The 26219-nt window shown below is 43.6% G+C and overlaps 1 protein-coding gene across 3 annotated transcripts; it reads right to left on the bottom strand.

Moving 5' to 3' along the window:
* Positions 1 to 736: 736 nt before the first annotated feature.
* Positions 737 to 25051, bottom strand: nap1l1 (nucleosome assembly protein 1-like 1). Of its 3 annotated transcripts, XM_040145657.1 has the most exons (16): positions 24919 to 25051; positions 18107 to 18145; positions 17009 to 17097; positions 14572 to 14674; positions 11727 to 11868; positions 9930 to 10022; positions 9410 to 9538; positions 9088 to 9159; positions 8853 to 8992; positions 8181 to 8326; positions 8017 to 8036; positions 7221 to 7343; positions 6953 to 6985; positions 6746 to 6796; positions 5451 to 5487; positions 737 to 2672 (listed from the first exon to the last, which is right to left on the bottom strand). In XM_040145657.1, exons 2-15 carry the CDS (start codon positions 18121 to 18123, stop codon positions 5482 to 5484), a joined length of 1164 nt encoding a protein of 387 aa, XP_040001591.1. In that variant the 5' UTR covers positions 18124 to 18145; positions 24919 to 25051; the 3' UTR covers positions 737 to 2672; positions 5451 to 5481. The 3 variants fall into 3 exon arrangements, with proteins under 3 accessions (XP_040001591.1, XP_040001581.1, XP_040001572.1); XM_040145647.1 differs by lacking the exon at positions 5451 to 5487 and having other exon boundaries at positions 2575 to 2672; positions 9942 to 10022; XM_040145638.1 differs by lacking the exon at positions 5451 to 5487 and having other exon boundaries at positions 2575 to 2672.
* Positions 25052 to 26219: the final 1168 nt, after the last annotated feature.

The following is a 26219-nucleotide window of genomic DNA, read 5'->3' on the forward strand; positions in this document are numbered from 1 at the left end:
GGGTCCTCCAGCGCAGCGGGGCGGTTCGCTCTCGCTTCAACTTCACGGGGAACAAACTGCCGGCGGACGCAGTAATTTTCCGTCACGGTAATCTGACGGTCGTAGCTGCGACTCGAACGGTTACAGACATCTTACTACAGGACAAGCACGATGCACCGTTGTGGCTTCGAGTCCACCCGCGCCTCGCCGACCAGCAACGTGATGCTGCCGCTTCTTACACGACCTCGTCCTCATATGAATCATAGTTCACCGAAGAGGGACCTTCACCGGACTCCCTTGACTTTTGACACCTTGCGCACGTCTTGGTATTTCTCTGCAGCATTCCCCTCTTTCCTCGAGGACCGATGCTGATGTCAGGTTACTCTCTATTGTCCCGCGGTTCTCGTCCTGGTTTGCGCCTGAGAGTATGTGTGTGTGTGTGTGTGTGTGTGTGTGTGTGAGTGCGCGATCAGACTGGGACCGAGCCCACCTACTGGCTCTCGAGTGTTTGAGTGGTATTTGATGTGGCCGTGATGAATTTCATTGTCAACCACATTCCCCGTGGAACATCTGTCAAGTGTGTCAGTTGCACGATCTCACGGCAACGGCGCCCCCTGCTGGCACGATGCCTCTTCCGAGGAGGCATCTTTAGAGGCTCATTTCTATAAACATCATGGAAGAACAGACGCGATTATATTTGTAAGAGTGAGGGGAAAAAAAAACCAAGAAACCAAACTTGACCAAAGAACAAAACGAGTCAAACTGTGAGACATGTTTAACCAATTTATTCATGAACATACACGTACAGTTATTGAGTACATTAGTATTTTTGTAGCATAGCATTTTGCCTTGACAACAGCTGCTCAGAAGGACCCTACAGAACCCTGTCACATCCTTTTTCCAATGAACATGATTCGAATACTCCCTGCAGAACGAGAAGTACCCTGGCTCTCCACCGTGGACCCCATGCTGCCCAACACAACCGACGCTCGGCCGTTTTCACAACTACGAAGGCATTAGGAATGGACTGGGAAGGAGGCAGGCTACAGTGTCTTCTTGGTCCCCCTCCTGGCTTTAAATATTGCTCTGTCGTGCTTCTCTGCGGCCTTCTGGGTAACAAAGGAAGGAGGGTTGGGGTGGGGGAGGGTCGTGGGTCACTGGCCTCAGAGTGGCCTTATCACGCTTCCCCTCTCTCTTTCACAGTGATTAAAAAAAAGAACGGAGACCTCAGGGGCTAGGCTGAGGTCCACGAGAGTCACCTGACCAGTCACAAATTGGCGACACGAGAGGTAAATGTCAAACTGAAGAGAAAAGGGGGTTTTGGTGAACCTGACATGTCCTTGGACACTTGAAAACCTGGTCTGGCCTTTCCTCGTCATCCCCTGTGCTACGTCTGCCCCACCCCGTTCCTCTCTTAACTGGCCAAGTATGCCTCCCCCGATAAGAATGGTTCTGAACTGCGTTACCTGACAGCACAAGTCGAACCCGCCCCGGAGCGGGATTACAGCACCGTCCCCGTGCCCCTTTAGGCAGGGGGGGGGGGCGTCAAAGTGCTGCCCACTGGGAATACTTAGATAACCGATGACAGGACGCCACTGGTACACCACACACTGGTAACAAAGTGCTAGAGAAACGCCCTGCCACATCACTGCGAGCCTACGAGGAGCCCGAAGCACCGGATTACTGGGGCCAAGAGGCCCGAGCTGGCCCTCCTGCCAAGCGGTCTCGTGACGCCTGTCCTCGTCTGAAAAAAATTCTCTGGAATGTTCAAGAGACTCGACCAGGCTGTACTAAGCCCTGGGAGCGACCTCTTACGTGACAAAGAGGTCAAAGCAAAACTTCACTTCTGCTCAATTTAGATACGACTCCATCCGGTCAAAGAAAGGGGGACTCCTTTTGAGAGAGGTACGCCGATGGTGCCAGCCAGTCCGCTTACTGGAATGTATCGAGAGTGGAAGGTGGTCGAGCACAAATGGCACAGGAAGCGGCCAGAAACACCAACTCCAGATCCCACGCTCAGCAAGATTAGATAAACTGGAATGGACACCCGGCTGCCGGTCACCCATCTGTCCTCCATCTCTAGAGCTGGAAATGCTACAGTGCTTTGACAAGTGCTAAAGGCCCCGCTAAGAGTAAAAAAAGAGAGTCACCTGGGACAACCAGAACTTACCAACCTGGAACTTTGGTAGGAGAAAGAGGAGGAAGGGGGGTAAGGGGCTGGGGGGGTGGGTTGTTTATAAATTGACGCCGCCGTGATGCAGTCTAAACCACAGCTGTTGTCTAAGAGCAAATACAACAAAAGACTTCACAAGAACCCAAACTAGTTTAGCGGTGAAGAAACAAGTTCATGCTTTTCGAGGGAGAGTTTTTTTTTTTTCCTGTATTCTATCTATTTTACAGAGGAGGAGGAAGAGAAGGAAAAACAGGTCTAGTAAAATACTATGTATATTGAGCCACACAGCTCCCAGTATATTACCATGAGTTTTTGTAACAAAAATCTTGAAACCTTTTTTCTTCAAATTCTCTACCAAGAAAAATACAAAACATTATAAGGCGGTAAGTAACTATTTTAAATCTTTTTTTTCCTTTTTTTAATTTTTTAATTTGAGAAGCCGTTACAGTGCAGTTGATCCTCAAGGCAGCCAGGCCAGGCTTCACTGCTGCTTGCACTCAGCTGGGGGGGCTGCATCCTTCTGTAAGAAATCACAGAGACGGGGAGGGGGGGTTGTTAAGACGAGCGTCGCTCCAAACGGGGACAGACACACGCACACACACACACACACACACACACACACACACACACACACACACACACACAGTCTGTCGTACCAAAATCTGATCTACACACAGCCAAGCCACTTCAAGACCTCAAACATTCAACAAGCTTCTACAAATCTAAGTACAGTCTGCAAAGTTTCACGTCCAGACTGTTTTGAACACACAGCTAAAAACAAACAAACAAAAAAACAACACGGACATGAACGAGATGACTGACACATTCACACTGGACAGACCATGGTAACTATGGGTTGTCGTGAGAACACGCTTATCTGTGCTGTGACTACAGAAGCGTTGTGGATCATTTGGATTAAGTGACCAGGTAGAAGTGCTACAACCGCACCACCTTTGGGCTACAAAGACTTGGTGCAGGTGTGCAGGGTGCCAACCATGAAGTGCAATGTCCCCGGGTCTCACCCCTCCAGGGACCTTTGTTCCATCTCTATCCCTTACTTTCGGTCACGTCTCCATTGTTGCCATCTACTAAGGCAGACGGCCCCCAAACAACTAGAGTGCGGGTGATTTTTTTGGGGGCATTTTCGCCTTATTGATAGCAGCAGTAGAGATACAGCGAGAGGGGTAAGGCATGCAACAAAGGTCCGCCGGCCAGCAAGTCGGCAGCTATGCGGTATGCCCCTTAACCATTAGGCAACAAGGACGCTCCGGACCGGAGGTGTCTTTTAAGAAAAAAGAACAAACAAACAAACCCAGGACAACGTGTTAGTATAAACACTGAGGCCCGTGAGCCACCGGGGGGCGCTCCTATTGCAACCAGGCAGTCGAAACGCTGCATACAGGCTAAGGGGGTACACACACTGGTGTCATGGGGACTCTGGTATGAAGCGGCACTGCGCTCAACCTGAATTTTTTTTTTTTTTTTTTTTTAAATATAGTAAAGACATCTGTACAGCAGATCCTGAGAAAGTTGTTTTCTTGTTTTTTTTTTCTCTTTGCGTTCCTTGTGTTCCTAACAGTAAGATCAGAAATCCAGACAACAGACCCCGACCACCGCTGGGGCTTTTGGCAGATAGCAATATTTGACAGCTTAAAGAAACCGTGACTGACATATCAGCCAATACGAGTTTTCAACATAAACAACATGGAAACTGGACATTTACGGATGAAAAACAGAACTTGACAGCTCTCTAGTGGACAAACTGAGGCGGGGAGTTGGTGGTTATACTTATTGGCTGACATATAACACCAGTACGGATCCACCTGTGAAAAGTCCACTGATAACATGGGATGGGCCAATGCATTGGTCGAGCGCTAATCGACAACAGTGCAGTCCAGATTTAGGTACTTCCGATCAATACGTGTGGCTGAGAACTTACTGAACCACATTGTCTGCATGATTAAAGTTTTTCAAGTTTGCTTGCAGAAAACTTAATTTTGAGGTAAGAGATAAATAAATGGGAGTGTAACGGCTCATTTTGTGGACCCCTTTTACGAGGATATCGTGAAAGAGGAGATAACTGCATATTTGGAAAAGGGCTTTGAAACCAATGTCTGCCAAAAGGTGCTTATTTTTGTTGTTACTGCTACAGGATAATAAATGTCAACACTTCAAACCTCAGGCCACTGAGCTTAAATTAATTAGCTGCCAAACACAAAGGAAACACTTCACTATACAGGACATAAAACTGCACAGACAGATAATTAAGACGCCATCATATTTGAGGTCGGGTGTCCTTCAGGGAGACATTGGACACTTCTAGAGGTGATGGCAGACTGCAGCTGCTCAGGCTGCTCTTGATGGCCTGGTGCCACACTGACTGTACAATGCAAGGTCGTTTTCGCCACTGTGCAATACATTTGGCTTTTACCGAACTGTTGAAAGTTGTGAGTCCAAATTTGTGTGACAACATTTTCCATTTTACTTTTGTATTTCGGTAAAAATTTCGGTGTAATATCTCTGCAATTCTACTGCAAACTGGAGTGTAGCATCTGTTGAAAGACTTATCTAGACTTCTTGTTTTTTCTTAATTTCATCTGCTGTAAGCAACCAGGGTTCTAATGAAAACAACAGAAAATAGGCTGTTATTGCTGAAAACGACGGCCCCCTAAGGGGCATATAAAAAAAACTTTGTTGGCATTTCTTGTATTGTGGAAATATGCCAACTATTGGTTAGGCCTTATTTCAAACCGATGCAGCCCTCCAAGGCCATTATCCCAGCATTAAAAGCTAATCTATAGAGAAAAGGTAGCTGAACAGAACTAATGTGCACAAGAGAGGAGGATAAAACCATTGACAAATGGACCAATGATGGTTCAATGGGTATTAAAACAAACATCCACAAATAAAGCACAGAATTTATGGCAGACAAATCCTCATCCTGACAAAAAACTGAAAAACTAGCCTGCATTTGTGGACAGGACGGGTTCAACATGGTGGAGAGAAAAAGAAAAAGGGAGGGCTGGACTATCTTCAACATACAGAAATGATACAGGTGCAAATGCAGAGCTCACTATGGGTTAAACTTCAAAAAAAACCAACAACAAACCAGTGGGTTAGTAAATCAGGAGGGTGCAGCACGGCGGCATAGGAGGAGAGGGTGCTTAATGTGTGGGGCGGGGGGTGCAGAGAGACGGATGGACGATGGAAAAACAGGAGGAAAATAAATTGAAGGAGGTGGGGGTTGAAGGGTGGGGGTGTGATGGTAGTAAGCTGACAATTCACAAGCTTTACCTACCAGGATAGGGTTATTTTTCTACAGTCACCACTTAAACCTAGTGAGGAAAAATTTAAAGAGTAGCTGACAAAAGATGCAAAGTGACCGGAGATGAAGAAACATTAATGAATAGGAGAAAAACAAAAGCAAAACTAGCAGAATACAGAATGTCAAAGACGTTTTTTTGTTTAGCAAAGAAGTAGCAGAGGTCATGCTGGTTCATATCTCGTAGTGTCGAACTAACGAGCTGCTCCAGTCTGCTAAAAAGCCCCTAAACTAAACTCAGGCCAATTCAGTCAAGTAACACTTGACAAAGGCCCCAAACCAGTGTGTGTGGATAAGATGAACATTTCACATATAAATGTACACAAACTGAAAAAAAATGTAGCAACACACTGTGGCGCCACACTTTTAACGCATTACGTACCAAGAGATTTTCATTTGTCTTACTGGAGCTTGCAATACGTTTGTCCTGTACACTCTGCTTATTCACAGCTTTTCAGCTACTTGACCTGCATCAGGAAAGCAGTCAGTGAAGAAGCAGAGCCTACAGAGGCTACAGAGGACAGGGCCTGTTATTTGTCTCAGTAAGCCTCTGCAGGTTTGCACTTCATTGTGTGCGCTTTCGTTCAAACCAGCTACAAAAATTTGTAATATGTTTATTGTGCCAGTGCTTCCTACACAAATGAATGTATCTAAATGAGACGAGAACATTCATATCAAAGTATTAATGTGCACCGGTGTCCTCATCCTTCTGTGTTAGGCATACTGGATCTGTGTGTCGCTCAAGGTTAAGTTTGAGGTTTTAGTAAGAACATGCAACAGTCAGACGTAGCTGACCGGTAAAAAGGAATGCTGAAAATACAAGTTCGAGATCCCGTTAAGACAACGGTGAACAAAGGGAAAGTGTTTTTTCTGTCTTAGTCTGGAAGCCAAATTAAGATCACGACAACAAAATAAAAGCTGAAGCAAACCAAAAGCTGGTGTAAAATGAGATGCATTTGACAGTATGTATTCTGTATGTTGAAATCTGACACGTCAATTTAGGGCAGCCGTTCTCCACCTGCAGCTCAGGACACCCAGAGGGCACCGAATGTCGTACCGCAAAAAGTGTTCTCACCGACGCAACAACAAAAAAAAATTTCTGAGAGATCACTGCGGCTCTCCACGGCCTCCAGTAAGACTGGGAAGAGCATCCTGAGCCAACAAAGTTGAGAACAGCTGAGTAAGGTCTTTCTCAGGATACCAGAGATCTTTAGAGGGAGGGTGTGTGTGTGTGTGTGTGTGTGTGTGTGTGTCGGGAGGGGTGATCTCACCTTGGGATCATAGTCAGGGTCGTTCTCCTCATCAGCCTCCTCCTCACCTTCCTGAACACACAGCACACAGTAACTTCAGTCTACCGGCTTCCCTCAACACAAACACTTAGCCATGTCTATCGCAACAGGAAAACCACACATCTCTTGTACATTGCGGTCAGTCATTTTCACAATTTAACTGTGCTAACTGCCCCGAATTAATCTTACCTCATCATCCGCCTCCTCTCCCTCTTCGTCGTACTGTAAGACATAAAAAATGTGAGGATTAGCTAGAAAAACCTTTATACACACTTAATGTTTGTTCCCCGGAGAGATTTAACAGTCACATGTTTCCGGTAAAGAACACCCAACTGGCGAGGAATCTCGGACGAGAACAGCGGACAATGATCTTGATTACTAAAATCCGCGTGCAGTCCAGCACTCGTCCAGTTTAAAGAAAGTTCAGCCAAACTTGAAATTAGAGGCTGATACTCACATCGTCGTCATCATCCTCTATGGCCTCCCCTGTGAAGTAGAGAACGGCCCGAGGCACGATGCGCTCACGGATGAAGTGGCCGATTTCAAAGTCGGCAGCCAGAACTGCCTCCGAGTCCTCATCCTGAAAAAAGAGACATTTTACTCATGCATTCCCCGTATTCTCCCTTGAATCTGCACTACATAAGATTTGAATATGAAGCATCACGGGCCGAACGTTAAAGTCCACTCTGATTCAGCAGTTCAACGCAACTACTGGTAGTCAGTGTGTGTTGGGAGTGGAGTAAGTAGCTATAGTAGCGCGATGATTTTCTTCTACACTAAATCGTGCTTTGATATTTTGATTGATGAATGAGTTTTTTATACTTTCACACAAGCACTTCCAAACATCAAGGAGGAAGAGTTTTCCCCAACCGTCCCTGCACGAAAAGGCCCCGTCACACAACAAAAAACAAATCTTCACCAAGGTTTAATTCTCCACAAGTTGATTTTCACGTTGCACTGAAATGAACTAAAACCAGTGGTTAATCTCAGAACTCTTGGTTTGGAAATGGATTGTCTTTAAGGTGCGTAAAGTGCATCTAAAAGTGTGCGAGTACTACATATGATGTCGTGTATGGTTTTGGTATTGGTACTGTTCTTCTGCAAATTCGGTGGTACTTCTGTAATCACATCCAGCGAAGCTGTCAGTGTTTATCAGTAAATCGTCAGTCTCATGTAATCAGTGCAAACATCCCCAAAGCGCCAGTTAACAAAATTATGAAATAATAAACAAGAAGAGAAGTACAGTAACTTACCAACTCTCCATTTTCTGGGACTGTAAACAACAAGAGAATAGATTGAGTCGGTCAAAGTGTACAGTTGTTACAGTAAAGGTGGCACAAAGAGCTAACTGATCAAATGCAGTATCAAACCAGCTATGTTAAACTAAACTCTCGTATTTCTGCCCCATCACTCTTACCCTCGGGTGGGGTGAAGAAGTTGAAGAAGGAGTCGTTGGGGACCGTTTTGGTGACTGTCCTGACCGTGCCGCGACCCTTGTGCTTCTGTTTCTTCTTAATTGTTTTCAACGTGACGTTCTTGCCCTTTGTCCAGTCAATCGTGCAACTGTGGTGAAACACGAGGAGGAGGCAGCGGGAGAAAGCAAGGTCAGTATCCAACATTTTAAATGTCAAATCTAAAAAGACATCTTGGATTTATTTTGGGAATCCAACCGGTGAGGTCATCCGTATCCACACAGAAATGGTGGAGGGAAGGGGAGGAGAGAGAGAGAGAGAGAATGGTGAGAGGAAATGTTTGGCACAGGTCACGTTGGTCGCTGTGGGGGTGGTTTTATTAAATAACAGGCCATGAGAAAAAGTGAGGCTGACATTATACACAGAACAATAGGCTCTGACAGTGTGACATCAACTGAACAATGCTCCTGAAGGTTGAATTTATTTAGAGTCAAAGTAAGAAACACTGCAAAGCAAATAAGTGGGAACGACTGAAAAACAACTGTAAAAAAGAAAACCGCTAACGTTTCCTCTCGCCAGAAAAACTCTACACAATACCGCACCACAAAAGGAGTTTAACTGAATTGAAGACATACAGGACTGAACAACTGACCCATGAAATTAGATGCCGTACTCACCCCGTGCAGCACATGATCTCTGGGCCGTCGAAAGAGAAGGGGTCGTTCTCGTCGGGCTCTGACCTCATCTTGTAGGTTTTGACCAACACTGTGTTTGTGAAGAAGTCGTTGGGCTCAAAGTGGAACTCTAACGTGAAGCTCTGGGGAAGAACCACAGAGGTTATCGTGACATGCGCCTCATTAAGAACCTTAACAGACTGGTTTAAGCCGTGTCCACGAGTGCCAGCTGACTCACCATGGGCTGTCCTGGATCTGAGAATTTTACTTTAATATCTTGTAAATGTTTAAGGATGGGCTCGTCATGTTCCTGAGGGAGAGACAGCGCCACAGCATTAGATCATCCAGAATACCAAGAGGCACAATGTGTTTCCGGTTTGACTGATGGCTGGGAATATACCACTCTTTTCTTTTTCTTTTTTTTAATATAAATAATACACGTTGCTCTAATACAACTTGGCCAGCAGGTGGAAGCAAACCCTGATTTTTCAATGATGTAAGTACATTATGTCTGTGACCCATTTTCTCTGCCTCTCCAGGAGCCGTCTGGACGAGCCTACCTGCAGCATGTCGCTGAGCAGGTCCACATTTTTGAAAACTGTTAACCAGAACTCAGGGATGCCTTTGGGGTCTTCCTTCTCCTCGTCCTTCTTCTCTTCCTCTAACTTGGCCTTCTCCTTCATTTCATCCTGATTGAGGGAGACATTTTCTCTTCAAAATAAGGCTTGCTCATCCCCTCTCTTTTCACATATTACACTATATAAATGAAAGCTTTTTAACCACCTACACCCACAAAGACAGCACACAGCACAAAACAAAAACAAGAGAACTAGCCTGCAATTATTGTTGCAATTGATCACTACACTGATTTAATCAGCTCTACTGGCGCTGTGATTTTAAATTTGACTCCTCTGCCATTTATTATTAGCTGCATGCAGTGTTCCCATTTTGGGAAGTGAAACTTATTCTATTATAGCATATTAAAAAAAAAAAGTACATGCATGAATTAAAAAGGGACAAAAGCAGAAAGCTAAGTGTTCAGTCAGACAGGAAGCATGCAGGTGTATACGTCACCTGTACCTGCTTACTTACTGTCAGCTCTTCCTCCTCATCTGCCTTCCATTCACATTCCTCATCTGTGGGCTCATAAGCTGCTTTCACTATGTCACTTCTCTGCAAACAGCACAGGATAAAGTTAAAGTTTGTACCTGTGGCTCTCCATTATTTGTGTGTTCAATCATATGATGTGATTCTTATGAAAAAGGAGAAATGACAACACTGGCCATCCTTGGTTTGTTTACATGAAAACAAATACACCTGAAAAGCTGCAGTAGGGGCCTGGGTGGATCGTCTATAAAATGGCTCCTCACAACAAAACTGATCACGATCACGTTTGAGAGCAGGGTCAGCCTCACTTGATGAGAAAGTCACACGTGTCTTGCCATGATCTGAACGTCTGGTGTGCCATACTGAACAACAGCATTGTCAATTCTGCTGAGTCATGAAGTGTAAAAACTGCATCTTTAGCCAGTGGAACTACAGCAAGTGTCAGCTCTACCTTAGAGTCTTTCATTTTCAGACCGGTGACAAGGCATTTACTTAATTTGTTGATTTTTGGTTACTTAATGGGCCTCAGGGTTAAGACGCTAATGCACTGGATCTAAACGTTTTATCTTTACAAGGTTTTCTAACAACTTAAGCCAATATATATCTCCATTTCCCTGTTTCCTAGTTAGAACAATGTGATAATATTTAAATTTGCTCATTTCAGTCTTTGATATCAGCCTGTTCAACGCTGGCTCGACTGTAAACGATCATGGAATCTCTCACATCAGTCTGACAAATACTCTTGGGAGTCTCAGGAGTCCCTCATTTCACTGAGACCCCTGAGAAGATTTAAAGAGAAGTCTTGCATTTTAAGGCCATGGAAACACTCAATTCAAGTTGTGCTGAAATGATTACTTCATTAAGGCATAGTTAATAGACAATATTTATCTGCAACAAATTCGATAACTATTTAACTCATTTTTAAGCAAAAAGGTGAAACAATCTCTTGTGCCATCTTAAACGTTTCTAGCATATCAATCTTTGCTGCTTCTCTTAATCCGCTATGACTAAGACTTGTCAGTGGACACAATACCCGAGACGTCCCCCCTTAGGGTCTGGTACATTATGATAAGTATTTCTCAAAATTTCTGGGCATTTATGGACAGAACAATTAATTAATTGGTTTTAAAAATTAAAAATAATAATAATCCAGAGTTACAGCCCTAAATTCAACTGTAAACAACAATCAAAAGCAAAGCTACTACAGGAGCATTTAGACTTTTATAGTTACAAGCCACATGAAGTTGTGCTTTACAGTAGCAGACTGGATCGTCCGTTTATCCGAGCTCATCCCTGGTAAATCTCAAAAACAGAAAGTCCAGGCTACAGTTCACAAAACAACTATGGGTCCAAGACTTCATGCAGTCATTGACTGCAAAAGGATTTTCCACTAAATATTAAATGAGTCTGCTTGACTTCATGTGTACCTGACCAATTACGTTTCGAACATGTGTTTAAAAGGGCTGTATTTCCCACACAGTTCTTTCTTTGTTGATGTAAACCGACTAAAATTAAAAGGTGACACCTGGCACTTTAATGTAGTCTCCATTATTTTATTTCAAATTGAATGTGCTGAAACACACAAGCTGTAGAGCAAGAAACATGTAATTGTCCAAATACTTACGGTCTGGACTGTTCAGGAAAAAAAAAAAAAAAGTGCACACAGAAAAAGACTTTGCATCAAACACAGATGTGCATAAAAATAGCACAGCTGCAGAAATACAGGGTAAATACTCAAAGTCAGGACAAAGAATGTGTTAATTGACGTACTTTGTCAAAGAGGGGCTGGTAAAGGGCTGCATACTTTCTCTCCAGTTCATGTACTTCTTCATAGAACTTGGCCTCAATGTGGGCACATTTGACCTGCAGGTTCTTCAGAGCGTTTACACGTCTCTTTACAACCTTTGGTAAACTGTGGGATGACAGACATGAACAGAGAAGATGAGAGCGCATCCTGGAATAACCCTGGCATACTGTGAAGTTTTTCCACTCTTCACGTCGCCACAAATGGCTACAATCGCTGCACTTCTGCTCACTCATGCAAAAGTAATCTATAAACTGTAGAGCAGTACACACAATATCAAGTGAAAACAGCTAGACTTTTTTCTGTTGGGGTTGTGCAGCCCTGTATGCAATCTGAAATGTAGAGACAGAGTAGATGTAGTAATGGTTTTTTCCTTTGCTTTCAGGCTTCTAAATTTAAAAACACGGGACAAAATGTGCTAAATGGGGAGCAAATGGTACCAGAGAGGACCCTGCCTCTGAAGTTAATCTGCTGAGAGCTTAGAGCAGAGCAACACACTGCAGAGGAGCAGCCTCCCAAGATGATCTCCATAAGTCAGGGTGGCCTTCCAAGTACGCTCCTTTAAAACATACAGAAACTATGCCAAGAACAGGTTTTATTTAGATTTGCTTCACCCAGCAGCACAGTGAAGAAACTGTCTTCTTTGTACACATTTATTAGTTCATACTTGGGGGACTCATGGCCTGATCCCTGCTCTGGATAATGTAGTGGGCTCCTCAACATTACAACATTTAAAATCTTTAGAAAGGACATTTCCTAAACTCCTTTAAATGTCATGCTGAGGAACTCAACGCAATGAACAACCGGGGAGTATAGTGATTCGCCACCTTCACTTGAGAAACTAGGTGTTTTATGTGTCAGCCCTGAACGGTACCAGAATGAAAGTTGGTCTTCTGTTGATTAGATAATACTTGCACACATCTTACAGCGTCTGCTTCACAAACTGCTTACAAGTAGGGCTAATACTATTGATTTATTAATTATCGATCATCAGATTTTTTAGGACTAATCATTTAAGTCAAAAAATTGTCAGATCGCTTGTTTCGTCTGACCAAAAGTCTAAACCCCAAAGATATTCAATTTATACTGACTGCTGGCAGAGAAAGCAAATCCTCACATTTGAAGAGCTGAAACCAGAGACCGGTATAGTTGCTTGAAAAATGATTGAAATGATTAAATCCGTTGTCAATATTATTTAACAGTCACTCAACGAATCATTTCAGCCTAAACGAGATCAGCTTGTTTAGGGGATCAGGGCCAACTCAACTTTAGGATCGATGGCAGTTTCTCTTATTATAACCCATACCTCTGAATTTAATAATTACTGGTTTTAAATGTTTTTCATCCTTTATTCTGTTATTGTAGTTGAATTCTCTCTCGATTGTGTTTATAATTGCAAATGTCCTTATTGCACCCATGCAAAATGAAAAGGACTCATTTGTCCACCTTGTACATGTAAAAAGGTTGAATGAATAAGAGATTGTAGTTAATGAATATGCCATCAGTGTTTTCTGGTGGGCTGGATACCAACTTTAAAATAAACTGAAAATGATTTAACAAATTAATATTACCATATGAAATGAAGTTTTATAGTGCAACAATAAAGTGGAGCACTTTGCACAGTGTCTTGATTCATGTCCTAACTTTGTCACGTTTTCCCAGTGGTCAGAGAGCTTTAGTCAGGCTGCGGAGTTCGCTTTCTCTGCAGTATGGTAGATTGAACCACCTGCACTACCCTGGCAAGGGAATGCGTGTTTGGTCCCTAGAGCTTAGATGGGGAAACCGGTGAGTTTGTTGGTCACTGCCAAATATTTGACGAGTTGATCTAAGAGCTGCTTGCTGATGGTTTTTGCTGAGGAACAGTGGGCAGCAAAACCCTGTAGCCAAGACACACGACTACATTCACACAGCATCTCATCTCTGACCGTACCTCTGCTCTTAGGGGCTTTTTTTTTTTTTTATCCTTCCAGCTGCTGCCTTCAGCTCATCCAGTAGCAGGATAAATTTTAAACCCTAGGATTTTTTTTATGTATGAAGTATTCACAATTTGAGGGATTTTGACACTGACTGACTAAGTATCCATCCACTAAAGAAAATATTTAGGGCAGCAACAATAGGTAAAAAGTATTGTTTGCAGTCAAACAGAGAATATTGGCCTTCATTCACTGATAGCCTGGTCCCTGGACAATGTACTCCACAGCCTGTAGAGCCCCATGGGGGCTTTTTAAAGACATCATATGGGTACGTATTCAGTTTAAAGGCTTTGGTGCTCAAGGTCATGTGAACGCCAGTAGAAAAGTAGTATTAGCCATTTCCCTTTTGTTTTTGCATTTGGCGGCGGATGGACAAGTGCAAATGCAGCCAGAAATTGGCAGATAGATTTGACTCCAGTGACTTTGTCTTTTCCTGTACTCTCAGGTTGCCTCTACCACCCTATATCTTCTATCCTTCAACTGTGGCTGTGAATTTCAAGCTAAATAATGGCTGTGTATCAAACAGGCTGCCGACTGGCTGCCCGTTAAGCTGCACTGTCCAAAGTGATGTCGGTGAAGCTGGGCATGTTTCACACTGCATCCAATAATACACAAAAATTACATTTATTGGAATGTTATGATGGGAAACTGAAATACTGTACTGTTTTGACCACAAAAAAGTTCTTAATAGCCTTTTGCCAAAAAAAGTTTACTATCAGATGCAGTTAGGTAGTCGACGGCGAATAAAAGCACTAACATCTGTGAACTATGCTGCAGCTGATTCTGCCCTACGACAACTGTAGAAGGGCCAAGCGGAATAAACGTGTTGGTCCCTCACCTCTCCATGTACCCTGACGGCGAGCCGTTCAGACCATCCAGCCTCTCCTGCAGCGCGGCCAGGATCTGGGGATTCTGCATCATCTGCACAGTCAGCTGACGAGCTGAGGACAGACACAGACACGTATGCAGTCGAAGGTGCAATATGAAGGCAGACAAATCAATTCAGGAGTATGAAAGGGTTCTTTTGCTCACATTTTTATGAGTACATCTTTGGGATGGGAAACACCAGCTGCACAACACCACCAAGTTTACTTGTTCTACTCAGTAATGTGACTCAATCCTCCCTGCAATACCTGAGCCGTCCTGAGGTATTATGCACATCTCAGCATTGTGCGTTTATGTGTATGTGAGCAAGGTGCTGCAGCGTACGAGAGCAGTTTCTTGTTCAAAGCGTTCCGTCATCTCTCCATTACCTGATGTTTCTTTACCTTTATTTGAACACATTTGCTTCCTGCATACTTTGTATGTTATACATTGCAAGTAAATAAGAAACAGACTGAATAAAATCTGGCCATCAATGCGCATATTGCCAGTGCTGCACATACAAGAGCTGGCAGTCAGCAAAAAAGGGTGCTCTGCTTTTACAAAACCAGACAGGTGACAGATGGTACAATCCAAATGTCCCACACATTGCTTGTGCCTATCAGAGCTCAGTCAGACTGCTGCTGGTAGGTGAGAAGATTAAAGAGATTGGAAGTCACTTTTCTCTGTTGGCACTTCTTGGGCATTTTGCTTGTAATGTGTTACCAGCTAGAACAGATCAGCTGTCCAAGACTCTGCATCCAGTCAAATAAATACATCCATGCTTGTCTAAAAATCACAACACAAGATCCTGGCTGGACGCTTTGATACCAAATCCCGCTGTTGGTGGAAAAATCAATGAGGGTGAGCAGCCACCACAGGAGACAGGTACACCTACGATATACCCCCTTTGTCCTTGACCCCTTCTTCCACCAAACTGTCTGTTGACCACCAAATACTTCCTGACCTTCACCTAAACACATTTTGGAATATAAATGGCTCTAGCACTGATCCTCCACCTAAAATCTATCATTCAACTATCAAACACTTGCACTCTGTAGGTCTGAAATGTAGCTATAAAAATGTTTGTCATTTGCTTCTTCACAAGAAGCTATAAATAACTTGAATTCAGTCAGTCAGAGTAGATTTCAGTTTACAGAACTGGAGTATGCTCCTCATGCACTGCTCCTGACAAGCCAACTGCAGTTGTGCCTTGTGAGCTAAAATAGCCTTGAAACTTTGACATTCCTGTGACAAGGTGACCACGTTTAACACAACAGACCGTGAGTGAAGAGTTTTATTGTTGTGGTTTTTTCCCCCTCCATCAATACATTAAGATAAACGATAGCAATGGGATCAAATTACCACAGACGCTCAAGGAAAAACCTATTAGCATGTTCACCGTTAATACATGTGCAAGGTACACAGCATGGTACAAACACTTGCTAGGTTAAGGGCTTGACACAAGTAAACTTCCCAGTGATGTTGCCAAGTTCCAACCACTGAGCCATGCATTTGTAAGGACAGCATGTATGCATCGCTATTTTCAAAAGCGAAAAGCAACACAGCGAATACAGTGAGTTAACTGGAGGATGGGAGTTCCTGGATAATTTACACTGGAGGTGGCATCAGACATGTTTTCACCTTCTGTTGGGAACAATCAGTTCATTTTTTAAAATCTACAGAGCTGCGATTTGCGGCTCCTCTGAGTTTGTTACTGGTGTCTCACAGCAGCCTTGATGCTTGAATGTGAGAGATGTGAGTTTTCTTAACGGGAGTTTGCACTGCATGTTAACGTTGGCAGGCTGTAACTGTGTATTACTCACGCATTTCTTATCTCCCTCAGCTCCCAGACCTAATGTACGGCTTTTCCTGAGAGTGTGTTCGCAATGACAGATCAGTGGTAGGCAGCCAGAATGAGCATTCTTGCAAGTCTGGATTTTTAAATACCTTTCAATCCTGCTATAAATAGAAAAGGCCAAACAGCCATCTATATCTATCCACAATGAGCCGGGAGTAGGCCAATATATGAGAAGCCGTCTGAATCACTTATTGAGTATCAAAGGATGCATAAACAGAATCCGGATCCTAAAATAAAATGGATTAGCGCCTCCCAGCTCTTAAATGCAATTCACAATCATGTCATGCAAATAGCTCTGCCCAGTTTAAAAAAACGGGCAGAGGCACACGGAGTTCAAACTGGTATTTTAATACCGGAATACATTTTTACACACCTGCAAGATTCAACATTCATTCTGTAAGTCAAGATTTAAAAACATTTCTTCAGCTAAACCATGTATTCCACTTTGCAGACTTCACATTAACACTTTAACTTGCATTTTAAAACAGACTTCCGATAACTATACTCAGATTGCTGACAGCTATACCATGTTACATTTTTCGCAGAGGCTCACCTTTGCTGTTTTCATCTTCGCCGGTCTCCTCCTCTTCCACTTCCTCCACATCCTCCATATCTGCCGGGTCCATCTCAGCCTGGTCTTTGCTGCTCGGGGAGACACAGAGGGGGGAGGAAGGCAGAAGGGAAGGTCAGCCAAAGCGCAGACACTTCAGAGTGTTAATGAATTAACACTGTTAATTAACACTGGCCACCAAACCACTTCTGGCATGTGTAGGCTGAGGCTACCAGCCACTTAAGTGGGCAACCAAATATTGAACTCCTTTTTAATTCCATAACATGATTGATTAGTGAAACTGAAAAATTAAACTGGGCAATGTGTTCGGTCTTAAAGTATCCAAGAAAAATTCACATATTCACACCTGAAGTTTTCCAGAATGAGCACGAAGCATGAATGATCAGAAGAGCACGGTCTTATGAGGTTAAGCGATAGCTGCAGCCCTACTTCAGTATCTCGCTGAAAGGATGTATTAAATGTTAACTGAGGGAGGGGGAGGACAAAATTCTCTGCTGTTTCAACCAGCGGAGAAAGTGTAGCTCTAAAAAACTCCAGCAGTAATTAAAACTAGTCTCTTTTTTTTTTTTCCACCCATGATGCTTTCCTAAGCACTGAAACATGACACCTTACTTTAAGATGCATTGCAAAAGAGCTCAATACTGAACTCTGCTCCCATCTGCAGCTCACAATGAAAATCAATGGCAAACAGTAGAGAAGTGTGCATGAGTGAGTGAGAGAGAGACACTCCAGGTGGACTGATGTTAAGGTCCATCACTCAGTGTTGAGATGTCTTCTGTGTGTGTTTAGTGTACCAAACCGACGATGCAGCCTGAGCATGGGCAGCACATCACAAACCAACTCAGTTTTAGTCAACAACTGCTTACATCAGGGCCTATTGAGAGACAGCCTGCTGCGCCGCCCTCTGTGGCTTTACTCATGTGGTAGATCTGACCACACCCACATCGGTGATGTCACAGCAGGCGTATCCCTTTTGTAAAAGCCCCCTGGAGGCTACGTCAGCGACCACAGATGTAGGACCAAAAGAGGAAGAGGAGACAGGTGGCGGAGAGGCTAAGTGTTTACAGTAGATGTACTTACTTGTCGATGTCTGCCATTTTTGCTGAGTGTCAACTGATGCTAAAAAGAGAAGAGAAAATAATTAGCTTCAAAATACTGGGGGACACAAGCTGGTGAATTGTTCAGTAACATTTGACAGTCACCAGATCTGGGTCAAACAGCATTTACAAATAACTCCTGGTGCTAATTTTAAGCGGCTTTAAGCACTACAGGGGTGATGTTAAAGTTAGCAATACACCATAAATGACAGTTAAAGCAGCTACATTTTTATAAAGTTTAAAAAAAGTTTTAATTGTACTTTATAATCGCACTAGTGCCACCTTGTGCCACTGCAACTTAACCGGAGTTTAGTTAATTTAACTTAATGGATAAACACTAATAACCCTTTCCCTCATTAAAAGTTCCACCTAATGGCATTCACACTTCTCCACAACCCGAGTGGATCATCAACTACTTATAAGACAAGATGCTGGTGTGCACATCCAGCACCGGTTGGGTTCAGGTGTAGAATAAAGTCTGACACTGTTTAAATGCATTTTGGTCACACCGACCTTCAGAGAGCAAAAGCCACGGCATCAGCTGATTGTAGTAGGCTGTAGTGGCCAACTGATTCCCATGAAGATTTCTGTTATATATCATACTCTGGATATGTGGCAATCCAACCCCTTCTGCACCAGGAAAATCACCACAGAACAGATACTTTACATGATTTTAATGTTACATAACCTAGATTTTACATAATGGCTTTAAGATCCTTCCACCCCAACCATTTTGATGGAAATAAAAATGAAAATGAGCATTACAAGTAATCCTACTCCCGCAAAATACTGCTGTGTGCGCACTACCCCCATACAGGAGGAAATGCATATGAAAAGGAAGCCTATGCAGCAACATAACACTTCACAGCTGCATCCGATGAAAGAGCAGAGAACTTCTCTTTAAAACCTCATCTATCAGATGTACAAGAGACTTAGAGATTTTTTAAACAAATGGGGTTGTTAAAATATCGTCTTATCAGCCACACAGAAACATTTTTTATGTACACTTCACCTCAAATAAAGTGTGCCTCCCAGTATTTCAGGATTTATATTAAGGGTATTACAAAACATTTTCTCCCCCATGTTGGAAATTCAACAAATGTGCTACAGGAGAAAATAATGGTTCAGAAAGGCCATCAAGATGGGATTGAAGTTTAGACTTTCAGCTTTATTTCAAGGGGTTTAACAAAAATATCACATTGACCATTTAGGAATTTTATCCATTTTCATACATAGTCCCCCTTTTTCACAGGCTCAAAAGTAGTAAGTAATTAGCTGTATCTGAGCAGATAGTTTAGAACTATACACTTCAGAATTCATCCTGCTGCTTCTATCAGCAGTCACATGATCAATAAACAGCGGTGACCCAGTTCCATTGGCAGCCATACATGTCCATGCCATAACACTACCTCCACCATGTTTGACAGATGATGTGGCTGCTTTGGATCATGAGCCGTTCCTTTCCTTCTCCACACTCTTCTCTTCCCATCATTCTGGTACGAGTTCATCTTGGTTTCATCTGTCCTAAGAATCTGATCCCAGACATGGGCAGTGTTTTTTTTTTTTAGATGTTTTCTGGCAAAGTCTAATCTGACCTTTCTGTTCTTGGGTGTTACCGGTGGTTTGCACCTTGTCGTAAACCCTCTGTCTTTACATTCATGAAGGCGTCTCCTGGTTGTAGACCTTGACAGTGATACACCTTCCTCCTCCAGAGTGATCTTGACCTTTCTAGATGTTGTTAAGGGTTTTTCTTCACCAAGGAAAGGATTCTATGATTGTCCACTTTAGTCTTTAGTCATGTCTTTCATGGTCTTCCAGTTCATTCCTTCTTTTTAAGAATGAACCACATTGTTGGTTTGGCCACTCCTGAAGTTTCTGCTCTGTCTGATAGGTTTGTTTTGTTTTTTCAGCCCAATGACGGCCTCCTTCATGTGCATCGACACATTCCCATGAGCAGCTACCATATGCAATTTGAACATGTGAAATCAACTACACCCTTTTATCTGATTAATTTGTCATGAAATAATGAGGGAACAGGCCAAACCTGGATATGACATTGTCTAGACAACTGTCCGATTACTTTTGAGCCTCTGGAAAATGAGAAACTATGTATAAAAATAGCTAATTCTTAAATTGTTCATGTGATATTTTTCTTAAACAGCTTGAATCAAAGCTGAGAGTCTACACTTCACAATTGTGTCACTTTTGAAATACTTATGGACCTAACTGTAAATCTGCCAGAAGAGTTGAGTTGTGGTGACTTCATTTTTGGAACAAACTATTTCCTGCTTTCAGAGGACAAAGAACAAACACCCTGGATTTGGATAAGTCGGGCCACATGCTTATAAAAGAAGTCCCCGTCTTGGTCCAGACAGGATCAACCCTGGCTGTGACTCACTCACCCCTCATCCACTCCCAGAGCCTTCTTCCCTTGAGAGGGATGGATTACCACTGCGTTCTTTTCAGAGAGGCAGACAGGAGAGACTTGCATTGACAACAGGTACGCATTAGGCCTGTGCGATATGACAATATACATCGTATGACGATACGAAAGCGACTATCATTTCATATTATGCTGTATCGTTTATTTCTTTGTGTCGCATTTAACACTCTTTCCATGTGGTCATTTATTCCATGAATTTACAGAAAATGTGCTATGTAGTGTGAGATATCTAATTATATATATATATCTCCATCACTCCCTCCACACTGGCCCATCAATAGTGCGATGACCCAAGCCAAAAATTAAACCGTGGAATGAGTACAGGAAAGACGATAATCACAGCCCAGCATAGCAACACTCTGCGGCAATTGAGCATTTGTCCCACTAGTGCCCACTTGATGTCTAAAAGAGGAATTACTCTATTTCTTTGCACTATACACATAACAACATTTTATGACATATAATGTAAATAGATGCAATTTATTTCCACAAAAAGATCTATTGTTAGTAAGTTAAAAAAAAAAAAAAGCTTTTCTACTTAAAATTAGCTTGTATCTGCCTGCTTGGATTTGAGGGCGCAATAAACGGCATAGGTACGGCTATGTACTGACACACACACACACACACACACACACACACACACACACACACACACACACACACACACAGGAGAACTTCTTGTAGTAGAGCAACTAGCTCAGCTACAACACAGGCACCCCCACAGCAACTCTCTCAAAAAGGACCATAAATGTGCTTCTAGTAACTGTCAAAGCTCCACCAAACTCCCTGGCTTTTCCAGAAGAGAGTGACAGGAGCTTATCGTGGCTGGTTAGCTCCGACGACTTGCTTTGTGTCACTGTCCGTGCTAAACTAAGCCATGGTCGGTCATTTGGTCCCTACTATGTCCCCTGACGCCCCCCCCCCCACCATCACATGCTATGTAGCCACGCCTCCTTCAGTTGTTGCTCCCTCAATCCTCTGTTGCCTTTTTAAATATGCTGCGAGAGACAGAATTGAAGGTGTGGTTGAAGGCTGTAGCGGATCAATTCACTACATGTCTACGCACAAATTTGTTGTTTTGGACTGTTGGTTGAACCAAACAACAATCTGAACCCATCTCCTCTGCATCTTTGAAATGATGATCAACATTCACACCGTTATCTGACATTTTAGAAGCAAAACAATTAATTATTTAATGGAGAAAATAATCGACAGATTAATCAATTATGAATACTAGAATGGCACTCAGTAGAGCACATACCTCCGCCAAGGACAAACAATCCTACACACATCTATCTAGCTCTTATGATAGAAAAATAAAAGGAAAAAGGAAAGAGTGTGACAACATAAATTATTTATTTGTCATAAAACATAGTAAGTAAAACTGTGTGTAATGCAGATTCAGCATTTGATTTCACTAGATCTGGATTATTATCTGGATCTGCACCAAATTGTACAAACTCATAGATCAACACCATAAATCTCTGATTTTTTACATCAAGATTAGACATTGTTTCCTGATAAATTGACAAAAATGTTGAAAAATGCCCTCTCACACAACATTATGGAAAGGGATTAAAAAAAAAATAAAAAAAATCCCTGGATCCGCACCAACATCTAATGGGTTCTTCCCTGACCCATGCCCCATCCCTCCATCGCATTTGGTGCAAATGAGTTCAGTAGTTTTTGCGTAACCCTGCTGACAAACCGACAAACAGATATGGGTGAACACATAACCTCCTTGGCAGAGGTATTATAGTTTAGACCACATCCCCCAGCCCTAATCCAGAATCCCCCTCTCTGGTCAGATAAAATGTTCAAATTGCACCTCCTGGTGGGAAACTCATAACCATAATCCCTGCACCACCTGAAAGTGAGATCTGTCCAAACTAGTTTAAGGACAATCTGAATGACATTTCAGTATGGCTGAGACTAAGGCAAAGGTTCCTAATCCTGGCCTGACTGCCACCTTCCTGCTGGTTTTCCATCCTGTCAAGTCTTTAATTGCATTCACCTGTCATCCCAGAGGTAAATCAGTCCCTTATTAGATGGCAACAGCAAATTCCCAAAGCCCAGAACTTAGAACAAACTTAGGAGGGGAAAAAAAAAAAAAAAAAAAAAAAAATCAAATCACCCAGAGATGAAACTGTTTTGTTTCTTTTTTTATAGGGGACTACCAATTTAAACCAAAACCAAAAAGACCTTTAGGTCATTAGAATCTTAAAGAATGAGCAGGAAGAATATCCTTTCAGCAAAGCCATCATGTCATCACCATCCCCTTCTCTCTCTACATATACATACATATATATTAGCCGGCCTACATTCAGCTAACACAGCAAGATTATTCAACTACAGAGCTAATGTGACAGTTCACTGAGCTCAGAATAAATTCACATGACAGATCAAATTGTTTCCTCCTTCATAAGGGGATAACTGATACAGAGAGCTGACTGTGTGTTTACCTTGATTTGTGGCTTTCATTATGTCCCATTTCTCGACTGAGAGCTTCATTCTGTCACTTTTTTTATATGGTGATACATTTTAAAGCTTCCACTTTTTAGTCAACAATGGCCCAAGTGAATAAATGCACAAGCATGACAGAACACCAGCCCATGTGCCCCATATCACACTACAATATCTATGGTAAGATGACACCCACCACCCCAGCCATCTTGTATTCTCTAAAAATGCCAAATTATTGATGGGAAAGTACTGTAGAAAGCTCTTTGCAGCAGCAGCAGCAGCAGCAGCAGAAGCATCACAAATTCTGCAAATATACTGTTGTTGCGCAAAATGTGTTGACAGGGGTTTTTCAAGTTGGGGGTCAATACTTGCTTTTTAAATGGACAGAAATAGTTACAGGTAGACAACACAACGTGGAGAAAGTGCTCCATGGGGAGACCAGGGTCCGCCATTACCAGTGCATGTAGCAGATGCCTGTGAGGAGCTCTGAGGGCATTTGTCATGTGTTGTTGCTTAAGTTCCTAAAATACCTGAACATGTTTAAGTATCTCTGTGCAATACGTTGTTTTATTTTTTATTTTTTTCATGAAAGTAAATCAGAACCACAATCTCCCAACATCCGATTTGTCCAAAGTGATGACTCACAATATGAGACATCTCTGACAATATCTGGCAACATCAGGTCATGTTTAGATTGGCTCGTTACTGCTGTGAATGTTTACCTTTGAATCAACTCACCTCTGTCAAAAAGGCCAAAAAAAAAAAAAAAAAAAAAAAAAAACCCCACCATTAATACGACCATCAACGTTTTCTCGTCCCTGTGCGAACACCGTTACCCACATATGTAACAGTTGTCCGGCAGAATGACCACACACACACACACACACACACACACACACTTTTTCCTTTCTGGCACAAGCCTTTTCCTCTAATCCTGCCCAGCGACCACGTGTTGCATGCTCAAGTCTAGCAAACCACCAATGACTAACAAAAAGCCCTGGGTGGGTGCCCGCCTGCCCGCCTGCCTGCCTGCTCACTCTGAAAGCCACATTTTAAACTTCTTTTGGCCCAAGCAAGCCGGCGAACCTGTTGAAACGTTGACCGTCCGACGTCAAACCCCAAATGGCCACTCGCTTCCCCCACAGACAAGCCGGCCCCTGGCTAGTAAACAGGCTAACTCTAGCCGGCCTGCCCGGTCTCGTCAACGCACTGCCTCGGTGTGTCCCGCTAGTTGAGCTAGCTTGCGTGCTGCTAGCTTGATGCGCACTACTTGGGCTGTGCAAGTGGGAGGCACAGCTTCGACAGACACGGGGCTCTAGCTACAAAATACGGACCAGCTAGGAAGTGTCGCCAACGCTCCGGCACCACGGTTTCGCCAGCTTTCGTTATGTAATATCGCCGGCTACCCGGTTAGACCAGCCGCAGTGTGCTGTATCCTAAAGTCCAGAGCCCCATCCCCGGTCCCCCACCCTGGGTATCATCCTCCAAAAAATAAGGTCAAGTCCAAAAATACAAGATACAAGACACGTGTCAACAAATGTCGAAAAACGCAGACAATTACGGGAATTACCCGACGACTCGTTGTTTCTATCAATGCAATAACTGTCAGAAGAATCCAGGGGGAGCGGGCATATATGATGATCGATGTTTTATTATTTTTTTAATCGCGTGTAACGTTAACACACATCATGGTGGAGCCAGTCTCAATGGCTGCTGCTGCCGCCGCCGCCGCTGCTGTCTGACTTGACTGGTAGCATTAGCAGAGCAGAGCAGAGCCGCCTTCCTCTGCCGTTGGATTGTTAGAGCAGCAGATATTAAATTTAACTTCCGAAACGACGCGCGAGTTCGGGGCGTTGGCGCCGAAGCCATTTCCAAGTCCTGTCCCTTACCTTCTCTCTCTGGCCGGAGGCTGGACAGGTTAGGCGGCGCTACGCAGTGAAGCGGTCCCGGTGAAGAAAGAGACTCCGCTCCGATGGCGGTAAAAGGGAGAGAGATCCCGCCGCCTGCGCTCATATACATCCGACGTCATCACGTAAACTGGCAGTCACCGAGGCAACGCTGTTGATGGGAGGAGCGGCGGCGAGGGTGCCCCCAGGGGGGCGCAGGGGCCGAGGGCTCATCATCACCGCCAGCGCCATCCTCTTCTTCCTCCTCTAATCCCTGGTTTACTCTCTTTCATCACCTAATTCCTGTTTCTCACTCTCATCTTCTTCCTCTTTCACCGCCTTCTTTCCTCATCATCACTCACCTGCTCACCTCCAGCAGCAGCAGCGTAGTCATCACCGTCGCCGTGACTCTCGCCGTTACAGCCACCGTGCGCGTCTTCAGCATCATCGCCATCTTCATCATCCTCAGCCATCGTCACCGTCCAATGACACTTCATGGATCCTTGCAAGAGACTCCCAACTTCCATTCGCTGCTCCGACCCTTCTTTACACAGTGTTGCCTTCGCATTTCCCCTTTTTGTCATTTAAGAATCAGATGAAACGTTTTTTCTACACAGTTTAGGATCATCAATGCTGCCATCACGTTATGCACTTGGTGTTCACAAAGGCTCTGGCTAGACATAATGACATCAGGCTGATTCAAAATGGTCATTTGGGAATTTGCAGCAGACACCGAAATTAAAATGACATCCTCAGACATTTCTGACAAATAAATCAGAGCCGAGTTTGTCACTGGGAAAACAATCTGCCGCCAAATTTCCCAACAACGGCCCCTGCTGACATCCTCGATGCTCCAATCGAGTTACTTCATGATCCGAGCACGAAGGTTCATCGCTGACCTTGGGACAGCGGTCAGCTCCATAGGACGACTTTCATCGGCAAACGGATATCGGTCATTTTAAATTCAACATTCAATCCAAGATGCCGTTTTTATAGTTGCATAATTGCATCGAATTGACATTTCTAAGTGTCTCGAGCGTCGTTTTATTCGCCTGTGATTCAGCCGGACGTTTATGATGATGGACAGTGCCAGACCCGCCCGAGGGCCCGTGGGGCTGAAGATGTACAGGTTATCCGGGTTTTGCATTCGGCACCATTGCGGCGGTGGCTGGGAAATATGTTCCTATGTCCGGTCAGTCTGTGAGAGGCTGCGACCCCGCTCCTGCCGACAGATACTAGAAGGATCAGCCTGATGATCAGCCCGGCTCCTGTCTTAATGCGGTGTCACCTGTTGACAGCCGACC

The sequence above is a fragment of the Xiphias gladius genome, chromosome 2 (genome assembly GCF_016859285.1).
Source record: "Xiphias gladius isolate SHS-SW01 ecotype Sanya breed wild chromosome 2, ASM1685928v1, whole genome shotgun sequence".
Taxonomy (NCBI): domain Eukaryota; kingdom Metazoa; phylum Chordata; class Actinopteri; order Istiophoriformes; family Xiphiidae; genus Xiphias; species Xiphias gladius.

Excerpts from the sequence above, each read along its gene's own strand:
- nap1l1 (XM_040145638.1), bottom strand. Across the intron at positions 10,023-11,726 it reads ACCAGCCCCTCTTTGACAAA|AGAAGTGACATAGTGAAAGC; the intron begins GTACGTCAATTA and ends TGCTGTTTGCAG. Across the intron at positions 8,993-9,087 it reads CAGATCCAGGACAGCCCATG|AGCTTCACGTTAGAGTTCCA; the intron begins GTGAGTCAGCTG and ends GTTCTTCCCCAG.